Source organism: Mycosarcoma maydis, chromosome 3 (assembly GCF_000328475.2).
Source record: "Mycosarcoma maydis chromosome 3, whole genome shotgun sequence".
In the NCBI taxonomy this organism is placed as follows: Eukaryota; Fungi; Basidiomycota; class Ustilaginomycetes; order Ustilaginales; genus Mycosarcoma; species Mycosarcoma maydis.
The window spans coordinates 641,430-655,999 of NC_026480.1; the positions used below are offsets into that span (position 1 = coordinate 641,430).

At 52.8% G+C, this 14,570-nt stretch overlaps 4 protein-coding genes across 4 annotated transcripts; 3 read left to right on the forward strand and 1 right to left on the reverse strand.

Annotated features, from left to right (window-relative positions):
* Positions 1–1,304: 1,304 nt before the first annotated feature.
* On the forward strand, positions 1,305–2,628 carry UMAG_01649 (uncharacterized protein; the record flags this gene model as incomplete). The annotated part of the gene is made up of 2 exons (XM_011389332.1): positions 1,305–2,293; positions 2,388–2,628. 2 exons carry the CDS (start codon positions 1,305–1,307, stop codon positions 2,626–2,628), a joined length of 1,230 nt encoding a protein of 409 aa, XP_011387634.1.
* A 411-nt stretch (positions 2,629–3,039) lies between these two features.
* On the reverse strand, positions 3,040–4,224 carry UMAG_01650 (uncharacterized protein; the record flags this gene model as incomplete). Its single annotated transcript, XM_011389333.1, has 1 exon — positions 3,040–4,224. The coding sequence occupies one exon, from the start codon at positions 4,222–4,224 to the stop codon at positions 3,040–3,042; it is 1,185 nt and encodes a 394-aa protein (XP_011387635.1).
* Positions 4,225–6,686: 2,462 nt separating this feature from the next.
* UMAG_01651 (putative Rab family GTPase YPT31) lies at positions 6,687–7,698 on the forward strand (the record flags this gene model as incomplete). Its single annotated transcript, XM_011389334.1, has 3 exons — positions 6,687–7,113; positions 7,339–7,419; positions 7,565–7,698. 3 exons carry the CDS (start codon positions 6,687–6,689, stop codon positions 7,696–7,698), a joined length of 642 nt encoding a protein of 213 aa, XP_011387636.1.
* A 682-nt stretch (positions 7,699–8,380) lies between these two features.
* UMAG_01652 (uncharacterized protein) lies at positions 8,381–14,479 on the forward strand (the record flags this gene model as incomplete). The annotated part of the gene is made up of 1 exon (XM_011389335.1): positions 8,381–14,479. One exon carries the CDS (start codon positions 8,381–8,383, stop codon positions 14,477–14,479), a length of 6,099 nt encoding a protein of 2,032 aa, XP_011387637.1.
* Between the last annotated feature and the right edge of the window lie 91 nt (positions 14,480–14,570).

Consider the following 14,570-nt stretch of genomic DNA (forward strand, 5'->3'; position numbering starts at 1 on the left):
TGTTCTCCCACCATTTAGACGTTCTCGAATTGCTGACATTGCAGTAAAACGCACGTCAGAGCTGAACACCAGTTTAGCTGCGCCTTTGTAAACTCCTTCTCTTCGGTCGTTTGTAATGGACGAGGTGCTGCAACTGAAAGCTCGCCACTACATGGCTTCATTTCCCTGAAGAGTGCTGCTAGCTAAGTCGTGCATCTGCGCTACCTTTGCGCGCGAGACCCATAGCGAGCAAAGGTGCGAGAGTGAGACTGGCATGTGCAAGCAGTCATTGAAGCTGCTATTGACTCATTTCAGAGGGGCATGCCACTCGCGGTTCTGAGCAACTCCGTACGAACAGTACGAAAGCCTTGCTGGTAGCCAGCTCCTGTTGGAAAAGAGGGCGAGGCAAGCCAGCTTCGCTTCGTACTTACATTTCGAACTCCTGGCCGGTTGTGCTTCTTCGGACGTCAGTGTGCCAAGTTTGAAGCAGACATGACAGAAGCTTCACGTTTGGCTTGCGTGCTCAAGTGAGCCATGGAGAGAAGACTGACAGCCCGACATTGCCGCATTCAAAGTGCTTCTCCAGAGGCAGAATACCTTTGTGAACTTAGTGACGTGAAGCGACAATTGTGAGAACGCGTTCGAGCGCGTTTGGAATTCAGGCGGATGTTGTACTAAAACAAACTCATACGCATTCTCCTGCGCTCCGAACGGCATCGGATCCATCCGATGGGGCCCAAGATGGTCTCTTTGACTGCGCAGCGTGCTAGACTAGAGCTGTACAGTCGGCACATCGTGGTAGCATGGCTCCAGCATCGCGCATTGGTCCACTCTTTTTTGAGCCTACTGTCGAAAAGAGGCCAGGGAATCGAATCGGCATTGACTAGCTTCGAGGCACGGCACTCGAGGTTGCTCTGATCATGTTGCGTGCCTACACTTGGGCTTGGAACCTGTCGGTCCTATAAAGGCTCCAATATGTCCTGAACTTTCTTCATTTCACCTCCGTCTGTCATGCTGGGTTCAGCATGTTCCTTTCCTGGCTCTACTATCTGCCTTGTTCCGGTCTCACGCCGCAGAAGACTCTGTCAGATTCTTGACTCTCTCGTTCCCACCGTTCCAAAAGCTATCGATGTGAGTTGTTCTTAGGCTCGATCTGAAGCTGTTTGTGAGGGAGATGAGCTTTGCCCATTCTCAGTCTGCACCTTGCTCATTACTGAATACAACCAACCCTTCCACGTCTGCTCAGATTCTTCGCTGAATTAAGCAAGTCAGTTTTCCCATTTCGTCTGGTCTGGTTCGCTTCATGGTGATACATCAGTACCGCAATGGATCCATCTGCGCCTAGCTTTCGATCACTGTGCAAAGACGCCGATGCTAGCGCCTTTGCCCCTCCGACCAAACTGAAATCCTTTCTACCTCCTCAGATCCAACACGACAGTGCTCCAATCAAGTCGGAACAGGACGTCCTTGACACTCACCGGACCTGGAGCAAGGATGAGCTTCCTTCTTATCAGCACTTTCAAGAGGAAATACGGAGGTTCCGTTGGCTCAGTCTGAACCAAGTCATGCCATCTTATCAGCAGCTTCCTCCGCCACAGCTATCGTGGTCCGAATCAGATCACGGTGTCCACCAACACTGGTCCTGGCTGAACGATTCGGCTCCTCTGTCCTCCTCCACTGTGTGCGAGCTTAAGAGCAATAGTACTGGACTTGAAACCATATCCTCGCCTCAAGTTGTAGTTGCTCCCCGCGGACGCTTCCAACCACACATTCAGCAAACGATGGACTTCATCCCTACCCAAAGGTGTTCCTCGAGCTTCGAATTGCAGCAAACTTATTCTTCTCGTCCTCAGAAGCAGCCAGGAGCCCGGCCTTTGACTCACCATCATTCAGCAATTCCTGGCTTGAGCTTCGTTCGCGAGAGTTCTTCCTACACCAGCAACGTCAGCGCCTCTCTTAATCCTCACAATAAAATGCAATTCGACGCTCAACCTGCAATTTGTGCTGAAGCCTGGCATCAGCTTTCGCCACCGAGCGCTTCATTGAAACTTCTCGCCACCTTCGCCAACCGATCCGACTTTGCACATCAGTTGGAAGCTCATCACAACTCGCAGCACAAACAAGCTGCCTCTGCCGGACACTCCTTCTTCCCTGCAGATACTTATGTCCCGGTGCTGACTTCCCGATCCCGCAAAGCATCGAACGACCGCACAGAGCACACTCGCGGTCCTTCGGCTTTCAATGCTAAAGAGAAATTGTACAAGACCGAAATTTGTCGGAATTGGGAAGAGAAAGGATTCTGCTACTACGGAGAGTGAGTATCATTGCTATCTGGCCCCGCTCTCGCGTAAAGCGGACAGACACTCACGACTAACGCCGCCAACTTTCTAACCACATCACATCCGAAGTCGATGTCAATTCGCTCACGGTGAACACGAGCTGCGTCAGGTACCACGCAATCCTCTCTGGAAGACTAAGCCGTGCAAGCGATTCAAGCTGTGGGTAGCAGGTTCGCAGACTCTAACCTCGATTCAATGGCTACTGACCTCTTGTCTGGTCATGAACCGTGCACGCATCTTCAAAGCTACGGATCGTGCCAATTTGCCAAGCGTTGCTGGTAAGCTGTCCGTCGCTCGTCGCCATGGATAAATTGCAGATTTTCTGACCATCTCGCCCCCTCGTCGTATTCTTGGCATTGCTCGAGGACACAGCTTCAGCCATGACGTGGACTTGAAACCGGAGCAAGCCGCTTCGGTCGATAGGGCTCGACGAAGCTCGCTACTGCAGAGAGTCGGAATTGTACCGTCTGTAACCAGGTAGGGCATCGAAAGTAGAAATTCATAGCAGACAAAGATACTGTAGGAATCCCAGCTCGGCTGCTGGGTGCAAAAAGTCATCAAAGGAAGAGGCGCAAACGTACGCCAGCAAAAATGAACAATTCACGATTAATGCTCCAAACCGTGGTTGCAAAGCTACCCAGACAAAAGAATCGTAGAAATGATTGAAACTTTGCTGGTGTGAATGCATGTATGTGGCAAGGTGTGATACATGAAGCTCAGTCTAGAGATCTGTCTGAGTAGTTTGATCGCGGACAACAGGAGTAGCACGTGGATAGACGTACTTTTCGTTGTACTCTGTCAGCACGGCAGCCTGCACAACACCTTTGTCCTTTACCAGCTGCTGGTATTGATGCAAGATCAGATGCACCGGGGTTGAAACTGCCAACAGCAGGAAGGCAAAAATGAACCATGAAAAAGCATCCATGCGGACCAGTGCAGCGGCAGGATAGATGATCGCATGTGCTGGTGAAAAAGTTGCGAAAAGATTGGCAGTATACGGGCTTGGATCCCACATGGACAGCTGACGGATGCCGTGTTTCATTTGCATGCTGGAACTTGTTGGCTCGTTTGGTTTCTGCTGCGAGTAGAACTTGTACGCTCGGCGCTTGGTAAAAAACAGATATGCGTTTGCACAGCTTGTGACAAAGATGACCAGGAACATGGCACTCGACGCAAATCGAAAGAAGCGATCAGAAGTTTGATACACAACGCTCTTCCGAGCGTGTCGCTTGAGCGCATCTACCATAGCAGACTCATCGCCTGTATGGCTGACGAGGTACTCGTACGCGATGGCCGGGTTCTGTGCGCGTCGGTGTGCCGGCTTGTTCATGAACCAAGACCCCAAGCTGGAATCGGGAGAGAGTAGAAGCGCGAGTAAAGAAGCCGCGTGAAGGATGGCACCGAGGACGTTGCCAGCTTGATCTGCAAAGAGTTGCTCTTCAAGGTCGAATACGCTGGATGTGAGGCGATAATATACATCGACAGGCCATTGCTGAATACGCTCGAGAAGCGGGCGTTTGCGGACAAAGCGTTTGCGCCTTGTCCTATCAGGTAACGGTGGTTCTGGATGCTCTTCATTCGGCGTCGATAGATATGACTGCTCTGAACTTTGATCGAAGCCGTTCAGGTCCGGTGTGTCCGACAGTCTTGATGCGCGTACAGACTGCGTGCTCAAAGTAGGAGCGGTGCGAATGAGTGGAGAGCCAGGCAAAGACGAAGGTGTCCCTCCACGTACGGACGGCGAAGCGGAAGGATAAGCAGCGCCTCTCTGTAAGGGTGAATTGATGAGACTGACACGACCTTTTGAAGCGCGAGAGGCACGCCAACCTGGCTGGCCGAACGCAACACCTTTGCGATAGGCTGGCGATCCGAGAGAAGGTGCCGGTGAGGACGGATGGCTTGTCATTTCGACTTGAAATGCGGGGATGAACAATGATTACAGCTACGGGAACTGAAAGCAAGCGATTATGTTGACCAAAGGATCACGAGACATCGACGCTTCTATCCGTGATTCTAGGTGGCAGGATCGAGCAATCACGAATCACGAATGAGCCAAGCTTTCGTCACTGCGGTGTCCTTGCAATTGTCAATCACGAATCGTGGATGTGATGTGAGAGAGGAAACAGCCTCCAGTCGAGTTGATTCAGGGTCCAACTCCTTTCAGAAGATCACATCACACACCACACCCAAATCACGAAGATGCCACGCGTGTTCGTGGTTGGCGCAAAACATGAAAGTCACGAGTCCCATCCACGACCCCAAACCCGATTCGAAAGGTGCCAGAGAATTACAGTCTCACAAAAGAGCGAAAAAAAAATTCACGATTCGTGATTCACTCACGCCGACTCGTGACTGAAGCAACTGGTTCACGCTTTAATTCGTGATTCACGATTCGTGATTGTGACTGCCTCTGGGTGCCTGCTGCTCAGATTTTTCTTTTCCTCCTGGCATTTTTTGTTACCTGCGGTGAGGTTGGAATTTTCTTCTTCGCGATCGTGAATGTGTTGGCTAGAAAAACTCGTCTGAGTGAAAACACCGTCTTCCTTCTTCTCTTCGAACAAAAATCCAAGAAGGTAGGTTACCCTAAGCTCGCCGTCGCTAGGCTGCTACAGCTTGATGATGTTCGTTTATTGATTTGACACGGTATGCTGACAACGTCGTTCATCTGCACTTTCATTCTGCAATCCACAGACACAAAAGTTCGAGCTTGGACTTTTTCTCCGTGCCAAGTTCGCGTTCCCGTCTTCAAGAAAAACAGAAGGAGTTGGCGCAGCCTTCCCTTCCGTCTTGTCTGCCCCTCGTGGCAGACAAAATGGGTCGTAGCATTCGCTGATACCGGCGAGGCCTGGTCTACCGCATTCGGCGTTCGTCGTCGATGTCTACGTGTTGTGCCCGAGGATGGCGATGGTGAGTCTCTTCGTGAGAATCCCGACGCACATCGTCCCAGGATCTAGGTCGTCACGGAGGTGGATCGGGTCGTTTGCAAGTCGGCAGCGGTCTTGACCGATATTTTCATCCAGTCCCTATTCAATGTCTTGTCGTCGGCTCAAGTCGACGCATTCGACAAGGATAGGACTGGTAATACAGGTAAGTATTCTCCTCCCTCTCCATAGCCAGCTCCCAAGGCTGCATCTCTTTCTCCGCCGTGTCTGCTCTGCCATCTCGCTGCTTTCAAACACAAACAGCGGCGGGATTGGCTTTTTTTGCAAAAGGTAAGTCGCTACTTTCTCGACCCATGATGGAGCACGCAGGACGAGGACGAGCTCGCACGGCCCCTTGCAATAGCAATAACGACGACAGCGATGATGAGTAACCAGTGTCGCCCCAGACTGCAATTGTATTGAAGAGTGACTATCGCATACAGCCAAACATGCATCACTGAGCTGTCGTCCTTTTGCAGCAATGTCGTAGAATCCGACCTGCCGTGCAACTTTCGTGTCATGCAGAATAGTTCGCTGACTTTGCTCGCGATCCTTTTGCTTTTCGTCAATGATTACAGTTCCTTCACCTTTATATCATACACGAATGTCAATCATCTTTTCGGCTTCTCTAGCTTACCAACCGTCACGAGTGTGAGGTATAACTTATAAGTAACAAAAAAACAGAATGGTATCAGAGATCGGGTGCTGGAATCGGTCGATTTCTGCCTCCCTCTGCCAACTGAGTCGAGCTGTAAGAGTCGTCTTTATTTTGAATTGAATTCGAAACGAGTTGATACAAAGCCATGATTCGCATAATTATCTGTAGATTTAAACGCCTTCTAACTTTGTAATCAAGACATTGCGCTGGCCAGATGCGCGTGAGCTTTGGCTACAATCCGTCACGAGTCGAAGCTGATTGTGGACACTTTGCGCGGGGTCGCGGCGCTGTGTGTGCGTATGGTATTCGTGATTCGTGATTGTGTTGCTTGCCGCCGCCCCTTGGAACAGCAGCTGCAGCACCTCAAACACACACACACACACACGCACACACACAAACGAGCGAGACGCGGGCTATCTTTCAGGCAGCAGCGCTTTCACTTTTCGTTGCATGACCACACTCGGGTCTTCCTTATTCGTTTTCATCACCAACCGCTTCTACCTTCATCCACCATCTCTTGCCATCTGTCATTTCGTACCCCATTACCCGGCTAGCTCTCCAACTCAAGTCTCACATCTCGGTTCTTTCGGTGGACTATCTTCGAATCGGCTCTGGGACCCAATCTTACTCTACGTCGTGAGCTCGAACTATCCCATCTCACTTTTGGCGCAGTTACCATCTAGCGAAAGTAACCCCTCTCGGTCAATTCATTGTGGGCTCCATTCGAACCATTAACACGCTCTGTACTGGCTGATTCCCCTGGCTAACACCCACATCACACTCACCGCCATGGCCGCCGAATCCAACTACGACTACCTCTTCAAGGTGGTGCTCATCGGAGACAGCGGTACCGGTAAATCCAACCTTCTCTCTCGATTCACCCGCAACGAGTTCAGTCTCGAGTCCAAGTCAACCATCGGAGTTGAGTTTGCTACCCGAAGCATTTCCGTCGACGGAAAGACGGTCAAGGCCCAGATCTGGGATACCGCCGGACAGGAACGATACCGTGCCATCACTTCGGCATACTACCGCGGTGCTGTCGGCGCTCTGCTCGTATACGACATTGCCAAGCATCCCACATACGTCAATGTGTCGAGGTGGCTCAAGGAGCTCCGAGACCACGCCGACAGCAACATTGTCATCATGCTTGTCGGAAACAAGAGTGATTTGCGACACCTTCGTGCTGTTCCCACCGAGGAGGCAAAAGCCTTTGCTGGTAAGTTTGCTGTTGGCTACATTGTCCAAGCCGTCAGAGCTACGTCCATGGACCCTTGGCATTGCCTCGAGCTCGGAAAAGTGTCCGAACGCCGGAAATCAGTCCATCTCAACCCCATGCTTCTGCCGCTTCTCCCTGAAAGTTTGGTTTGCTGACCTGCTCCTCTCTTTGCCATCTTCAATCTGCAAATTTCCATCTCTCTCGTTTCACTTCGTCTTCACACAGCCGAAAACAACCTCTCCTTCATCGAGACTTCGGCCCTCGATGCTTCCAACGTCGAACAGGCCTTCCAGAACATCCTCACAGGTACGCATGGGACGCCAGCTACTTTGTTCCACATTCATACCAAGCATCTGGATAAATTCGTTCCTGCTCGCTGACTCTTTTCGTCTTCTGTCCTTCTCTGCTATGTGTTGTGCATTCCTACACACACCAATTCTTTCCTCAACAGAAATTTACCGCATCGTATCCAACAAGGCATTGCAGTCATCGGACGACGTGATCAAGCCCTCAGGCGGAGAGACGATCACGGTGCAGCCCAGTGCTGACGATGGCGGACAGACAAAGAAGAACGGATGCTGCTAAGCCATACGATTTGTCACGATGATTTACGGTTCCTCTTCGAAGCACACATCTACACTTTGCTCTCGCTTTACCTTGTACAGTCCCGAACGCTCTAGCATCCGACGCAATCAATTCGATATCGTCCTGTAGCGCCCCGCCTCTTGCCTTCGTGGGCTGCTGGATGTGTATCACTTGGCCAGAGCTCTGACAGAAGTTGAAAGTGAGCGTGGAGCGTGGAGCGTGGAGCACAGAGCGTCGATCGCTGGCCACGCGACTCAGCCTATACGTACGTGTGCTTTTTGATATTCCTAACTCACAACTTAATGCAAAGGGAAAAAAAAAGTCTAATGATTTTGGTGCTTGACAAAGTGAGCCTTCACGAATTACGAATCACGAATCACAATCACGAATAATTCAAGATTACGCGGCTTGGCAGGTGTGGAGGACCGCGTCAGCCGACCAAAGTGACACTCACGAACACAAGCATCAGCACAAGCACAAGCACAATCACATACAAACTAAACGCTTCTTCTTGACCATCTGTCGACTCTCCTCTCTACCCCAGCTTCTTCTCTCAGCCCCGGAGAATCAGAAGCAAAGATCGAATCATTGACGGATTCACTACGTCGGCAACCTATCGCTGCGCTCTCGCTATACGAGAAATCTACTTGCCGCATATCTTCACCCAGCGTACACATCAATCATGGACGACGATGATGTACTTGAAGTCGATAGCCCTATGGAGCCAGCCATCGACATAGACGAAGATGAGGACGAGGAGGTGCCCATCTTGAGCCTCGACGGTGTTCCGCAGCCCGCGAAGAGGCTCAAGCCCGAGAACAGAAACTTGCAGCTCGACTATCCTAACAGCCTACCCTACACCTGCGAGACTCTTGAGGAGTTCGATGCTCGTCTCGACCACATCATTCGCAGGCTGATCGACTGCGTGCGCACCAAGGACTACGACATTGGTCTTGTCCAGTGGAACCATCGGCTGCAATGCCTTTTGTCGCTGAAATACCCCATCCTCCGAAAGACGAGAGCCAGGCTTGCTCGGCTCTACTACGAGCTAGCTGTGCTCCCTGGGCTCAACACACGATGCATCGAGCTGGCTGCCAATATGTGCATGACGCTCATCGAGAACAAAAAGAAATGCGACATCAAGGACCTTGTTTTACCATGGAGGCCGCTCTACAACATTCTCGAAAAGGAGCTATTCCCTAAGCGTCGCAGGACCGGGCTGACCAATATCGCCGACGTTCTCCTCGACCTCGCAGAGACTGCTCAGCGCTTCTTTCCACCCAGCGAGGCAGATGACATGCTGCAAACTTTCTTGCCCAAGATGGACGGCTCCAACCTCAACTCGGTCATTGCGACACAGGCTTTCCTCGTGCACTTCCTGCCCATCAGCCACCCGCAACGATGGCTCCCCACCATGTTTCGCCTGTGGGAGAGCTTCAATTCATCCCTGTTCGACGATCAGATGCTCGATCTGCTCGCTCGTCTGGCCGAGATGCACGTCACGGATCCTTTGATAAGCTCAGCTTCGTCTGCTCGAAAGGCTGGCTCGCTTGCGGAAGCGACAGTGTGGCCAGAGGTTCAGCCTGCCGAAGCAGCTTCAGCACCGAAAGCCGACAGCGATGAGCCAATGCACGTGGAAGACTCATCGCAACTCTCGGAAGCAAACGACTCTGCTGCAACGTCGGGCACAGCCAGCCCATCAGGCCAACTCGGCCTCTTCAGCCAAATCGGTATCTTTACAGAGCAGCAGTACTCGCTCATCATGACAAAGTGCCTCAAATCTGCTGGCCTTCCCGTCGGCTCGTCCAAAGCGGCCAATGCCGCTCTCATGGCCCAGTCTGCCAGTGTTCGAAGCGGTCCAGATGCCGCAGCGTCTGGCGCTACACTCAAGATGAAGAAGCCCTCAGATCGTCTCCGGTCCTTTGCTGTCATTATTGCTTACTCGATAGCAAAAGACGGGCCAAGCGTTGGTGAGTCCGCACCGGCATCGGATGTTCCAACCCCTGCAGAAAAATGCTCGCCTAGTCCATCAGGTGCCAAAAGACCAGTCGCCACCTATCCAGCTGGCTCCAAGGCGCTCGACCATCTTGCCAAGTTTGTTCAGGCCACTGAGAGCTACTTTCACCCTTCCAACTGGGGCATGTGGCAGATTTCGCTCTCCAACCTGGTACAGCAGATCATGTTTGAATTTCTCAAGCGTGCGAAAGAGGAAGAACGTCCACAGTGCAAGACACCTCAGCAGTACCGTCTCACCAGCGAGATGAAGACCGAGTTGGTCTCGATTCTCCGCACGGTCTGTTTGCTTTCCATGTTCTCCAAGGATCCGCTCACCATTGCGGCGTCGCAAGCCAGTTTGAAGAGGATGGCCATCCTCGCGCCAGAGATGGTCTTTCCGGCCGTGTTGGATCGCGCTTTCAACTCGCTAGAGGCGCTGGAGACTACTCACCGCACCAACGCCGTTATCACGGCGCTCTCGACCCTTTCGCCCGTCTTCACGTCTCGTCAATTGTATCGAGCCGGTGGCAAGCATCTGGTGCCGCTCTTACAACTCTGCATTCCTGGTATCGACCTCAACGATCCCATGAAGACCATGAGCACATGCATGTTCGTCCTGTTGGCGACCCTTTCGATTCGTATTGATGATTTGACGAGGCCAGAGGCTTATGCCGACGACGAAGAGGCGTTCGAGGCGATCCCAGATCAACCAGAGCTGAAAGTGGACGCTGCCGAAACTTCGGCGACAGCTGAGGACGATGCGATCCTGGCTTCGCCTGAGCAGGAGGACTACCAGTTGCGCATCAGCACCGCCGACTTTGATGCGTGGATCTCGGCCTTCTTCCAGAGAGTCCTGTCTCTCTTTGAGACGCTTCCAGAGGAGGGCAAGGGCGGGCGAACGGGTGGAAAGTCCGAAGAACAAGTGATCAACATGATCATGGCCGCTTCTGACGCCGTCTGTCGCGCGATGAGTCCATATTTGTTGCAGAGGTCGTTTGACAAGATTGCAGACTATTGCGCAACCACGGTGTCTGCCACATCGGCACGCGTCATCGGCTCGCTGGTCGGCTGCTTCGCTCGTGCGGACAGTAAAATGGTGCTCAAGAGGCTCGTGCCGCAGTGCATCGCCAACATCCGTACCGAGATCGCCAACGGGGCCAGCTCGACTCGGACCACCAGCACCAGTCTACCAGCGCCAAGCGACGCGGCATTACACTGGAACCTTAGTGTACTGACGGGAGTCTTGAATGGACCCGGCGAGAACCTGCTAGCTTACAAGGACGACTTGATCGCGATATTGCAGCTTATCACAACCCATTGCAAGAGCGAAAGGGGCTACTCCTCGGGAGCCAAGCTGGTTCAAAAAGTCATCTCATCGCTGACAACCGTTTATCCAAGGGAACAACGGTTTGTCAACCAAGAGACGTGGGAGAGCGAAGCGTTCGCCAAGCGGTCCCATCTCTTCTGGGGGAAAATGTACGACGAGAAGAGTGTCAAGATCAACTGGCACCAGCCCTCGGATGCCGAGATCGGCATGACGCTCGAGCTGCTCGACCGCATTGTGATCCCAGCTTTGGACAAAGTGGAAGCACTTCAAATGGAAGCGCTTTCGAGGGACAAAGCTTGGTCCAACGACTTTTGCCGCTACCTGATGGTGGTAAGGATGGGGCTGGTCGGCATGCCGACTATGATTGAAGAGGATGAAGTCGGAGACGGACAACCGGCTATGGACCTGGGCGATGAAGTTCCCGAATTCGTTGAGATCCCGCCGCGCTTCCGCTCGCATTTTTGCTTGGTCGACCGTCAAGATGCTCGCTACCAGAAGGTAGCCGCGTTCAAATTGCGATGCGGCGAAGTTCTGCATCTCGCCGCTCAAAGCACGCAGAACTCAGGAGCAGAGGACCAGATCGATTGCGTCAAGATGCTTGTCCGATCGATCCGTTCATACCTCACCTGCTACAGCTTCAACAGTGAGGACTACAAGGCTCACATGCGCTCCCTCAGCTTCTTCCGCAATGTCGCCAAGCTGTATGCCAAACAGAAGGCTTTTCCACGCGTGCTCTTCATTCGCCGCGCGGCCTTCTACAACACGAGTCGAGCAAGGCTGAACAGCTTCCATCGCAAGCGAAGGCCATTGACGGACAAATTGATCCTGCATATCCTCGAATTTTGTATGTCTAACTATGTCGGCATTCGACAGACGGCACAAAACACACTCGACACCATTGGAGGCGTCTACGATGGCACTTGGATTCTCTGCTTGCCTAAGCTCATCGAGGCCGTTCAGCCTGGCGTGCCTGACGACAGGATGAAAGGTGCGCTGTACGTACTGGGTGGAAAAGGTGCTTCGTACCTTTGCATTACGGACGCACGCTTCAGCGTCGACTACATCACGAGCCTTCTTCATGCTCAACATCACTCCAAGCCTTCAATACAAAAGCTGGTGCGTGGCATCATTAACGATTTCATCGTCCGTTTTGCCGAACCTTCAACCCTGACAGTCAAGGTCGACTCGTTTGCGCTCAACGAGGCCGCCGACATTTTGGAGCGTGCACTGCCTGCTGATCTGCAGACACCAGACGCAAAGCTCATCGAGGCTGTGGCGGCCAAGCGACGCCTCCGTCTTGCTAGAATCGACGACTTGCACAAGAATCTTACCGCCGAAGCGTTAGACTTTGCACAAAAGGAGACGACACACTGGGCTTTCTCGATTTTTGCAGCTCGGCTGTTGAGGGCGTTGGTACGCAAGGATAGGCCGTTGCCCAAAGAGCCTGCGACGTATTTGGCAGAGCAGATGATCTCCGAAAATCCAAAAATGCGCCACTGTGCTCAGGCGGCTGTTACCAAGATCCTCTACTACATCAAGCTGCGTACGCTCGCTCCAACGGACGAGGACCTCTTGCTTGGCCAAAGCAAGAACCCGCTCAAGCATTCAGAAAAGCTTCCCACACCCGTTTCGAGCGAATGGACACAGCAATACATTGCGGCCTTCGCCGAGCCCTTGACACCAGACAGCAAGCTGCGTGACAAGCCATCACAGGGTTGGCTCGTTTGGGGCCAAGAGGAGGATGTGTACAATCCACCGCCTGCGGACGGCGTTGTGTTTGACTGGGACCCCAAATCTCAGCCGGCCATGGCTGCAGTGCGCACCATACTCACGCAAGAGTCTTGGTGGCAATCGTTCTGCCGTCATCTATCACAGGAGAAGGAACGGGATTATCCTGGGAGCGACTCGGTTACGCTGCTCAAGTCCATCTTCCAGATCTTCGGCGTCGAGCTGCTGCCATTCATCCAAACAACGACGGAACAGTACATTCTCGAGAAGGATCGACACAGGCATCGGGCTGCGGCTGAGCTCATCTGCGGTGTTTACCGCGGCGCCAAGCACTGGAACATGAAAGACCAGGCCAAGCTGTGGTCGTGGCTCGAGACTCTGTTGCCAAAGATCTTCGAGGGCTGTACACCCGACAGTCAACCAGCTTGGCAGTCATGCATCGAATACATGCTGCAGGCTCGCGATCCGCGTCGTGCTCTTCCGCTCATCCGATACGTTGTGCAGGCGGCTCGCGACAATATCGGCAAGGACAACAGCACGGCTAGTCCTTGGGAGCAGGCCAAAGCGCAGAATCTTTTGAGGGGAGCCATGATCTCGATGAACCTGCAGTTCACGCCCTTTGGAGCCGATGAGTTTATCAACATCTACTCGCAAAATTTCGACAACCACTTCCAAGAGGTCAGGAGCGTCATCAGCGAAGGGCTGGCCGATTTGGAGCTGCTGCAGGTCTATCCATCGTTTGGCAGCGTCGAGCTGATGCTGAACGCTTGCAGCACAGGTCATGGGTCGTTGCTGTCGCGACCCGAGCTATACAGCGGCCGTTTGGAGACGCTGTCGCAGCAATTGGTGCAGTGGCGAAGCGAGAGGAAGCCGACAGCGGAAGGAACTTCCCAGTACGATCGTGCTGCTATGACGGCGCTGCTGTGGATTTCGACGACCATGGGCGACCATCGAAACAGTGCACTGGCAGGCGAAGTAATCAAGTACATCCCGGATATCTTTGGCATGCTCGAGCTGCATGATAACAAAGAGCTGTCTGCGCTTGCACGCGCCGTGTTGACCAAGATCTCGACTTATCCCTTTACGACAGAATATGCCGGCAGGCTGATCGAGACGCTACTTGAGGTGACTCGATCTTCGGTGGATTCGTGGCGGGCACGACTCGACTCGTTGGCTGTGCTGCAGGTGATGTACTTCCAGAATCTGTTCTACCTCGACGAGAAGCTGGTCAACTCGATCGTTGAGTTGCTGCTCGAGCTTCTGAGCGACAAGCATCTCGAAGTACGCGAGATGGCAGCGACCACTCTGTCCGGCATCGTGCGCTGCTCTCAACGCCGACTGATCAAGACGCTCAAGAACCGGTTTACTAAGACTGTTTCTTCCACCTTGGTGCCGAAGCGTGGCGATGCCAACTACGATTCACAGCTGCTCAAGCTTCATTCGGGCATTTTGGGCGCGTCGGCGTTGCTAGCTGCTTTTCCCTACGAGGTGCCTGATTGGATGCCGAGTCTGATTGTCGAGACCGTGGCTCAGCATACAGATGACCCAGTGCCCATTTCGACCACGGTGAGGAAGTGCGCGGCCGACTTCAAGAGGACGCATCAGGATACGTGGTCAGAAGACCAGCACAAGTTCGGCGATTACCTGGCTGAAGTCAACGACTTCACCCTCGGGCAGGAGCGATTACTTCGCTTGATTTGTTGCGTGACGTTCACGAGACCTCATGTATAGACCAAAGTTTCACGTTTAGAGTCAGTTTTACAGTGTTTCCCGTTTTCGTCGCATGTGTCTGAATCGTGAATTGTGTCTGTGCAAGCGGGTT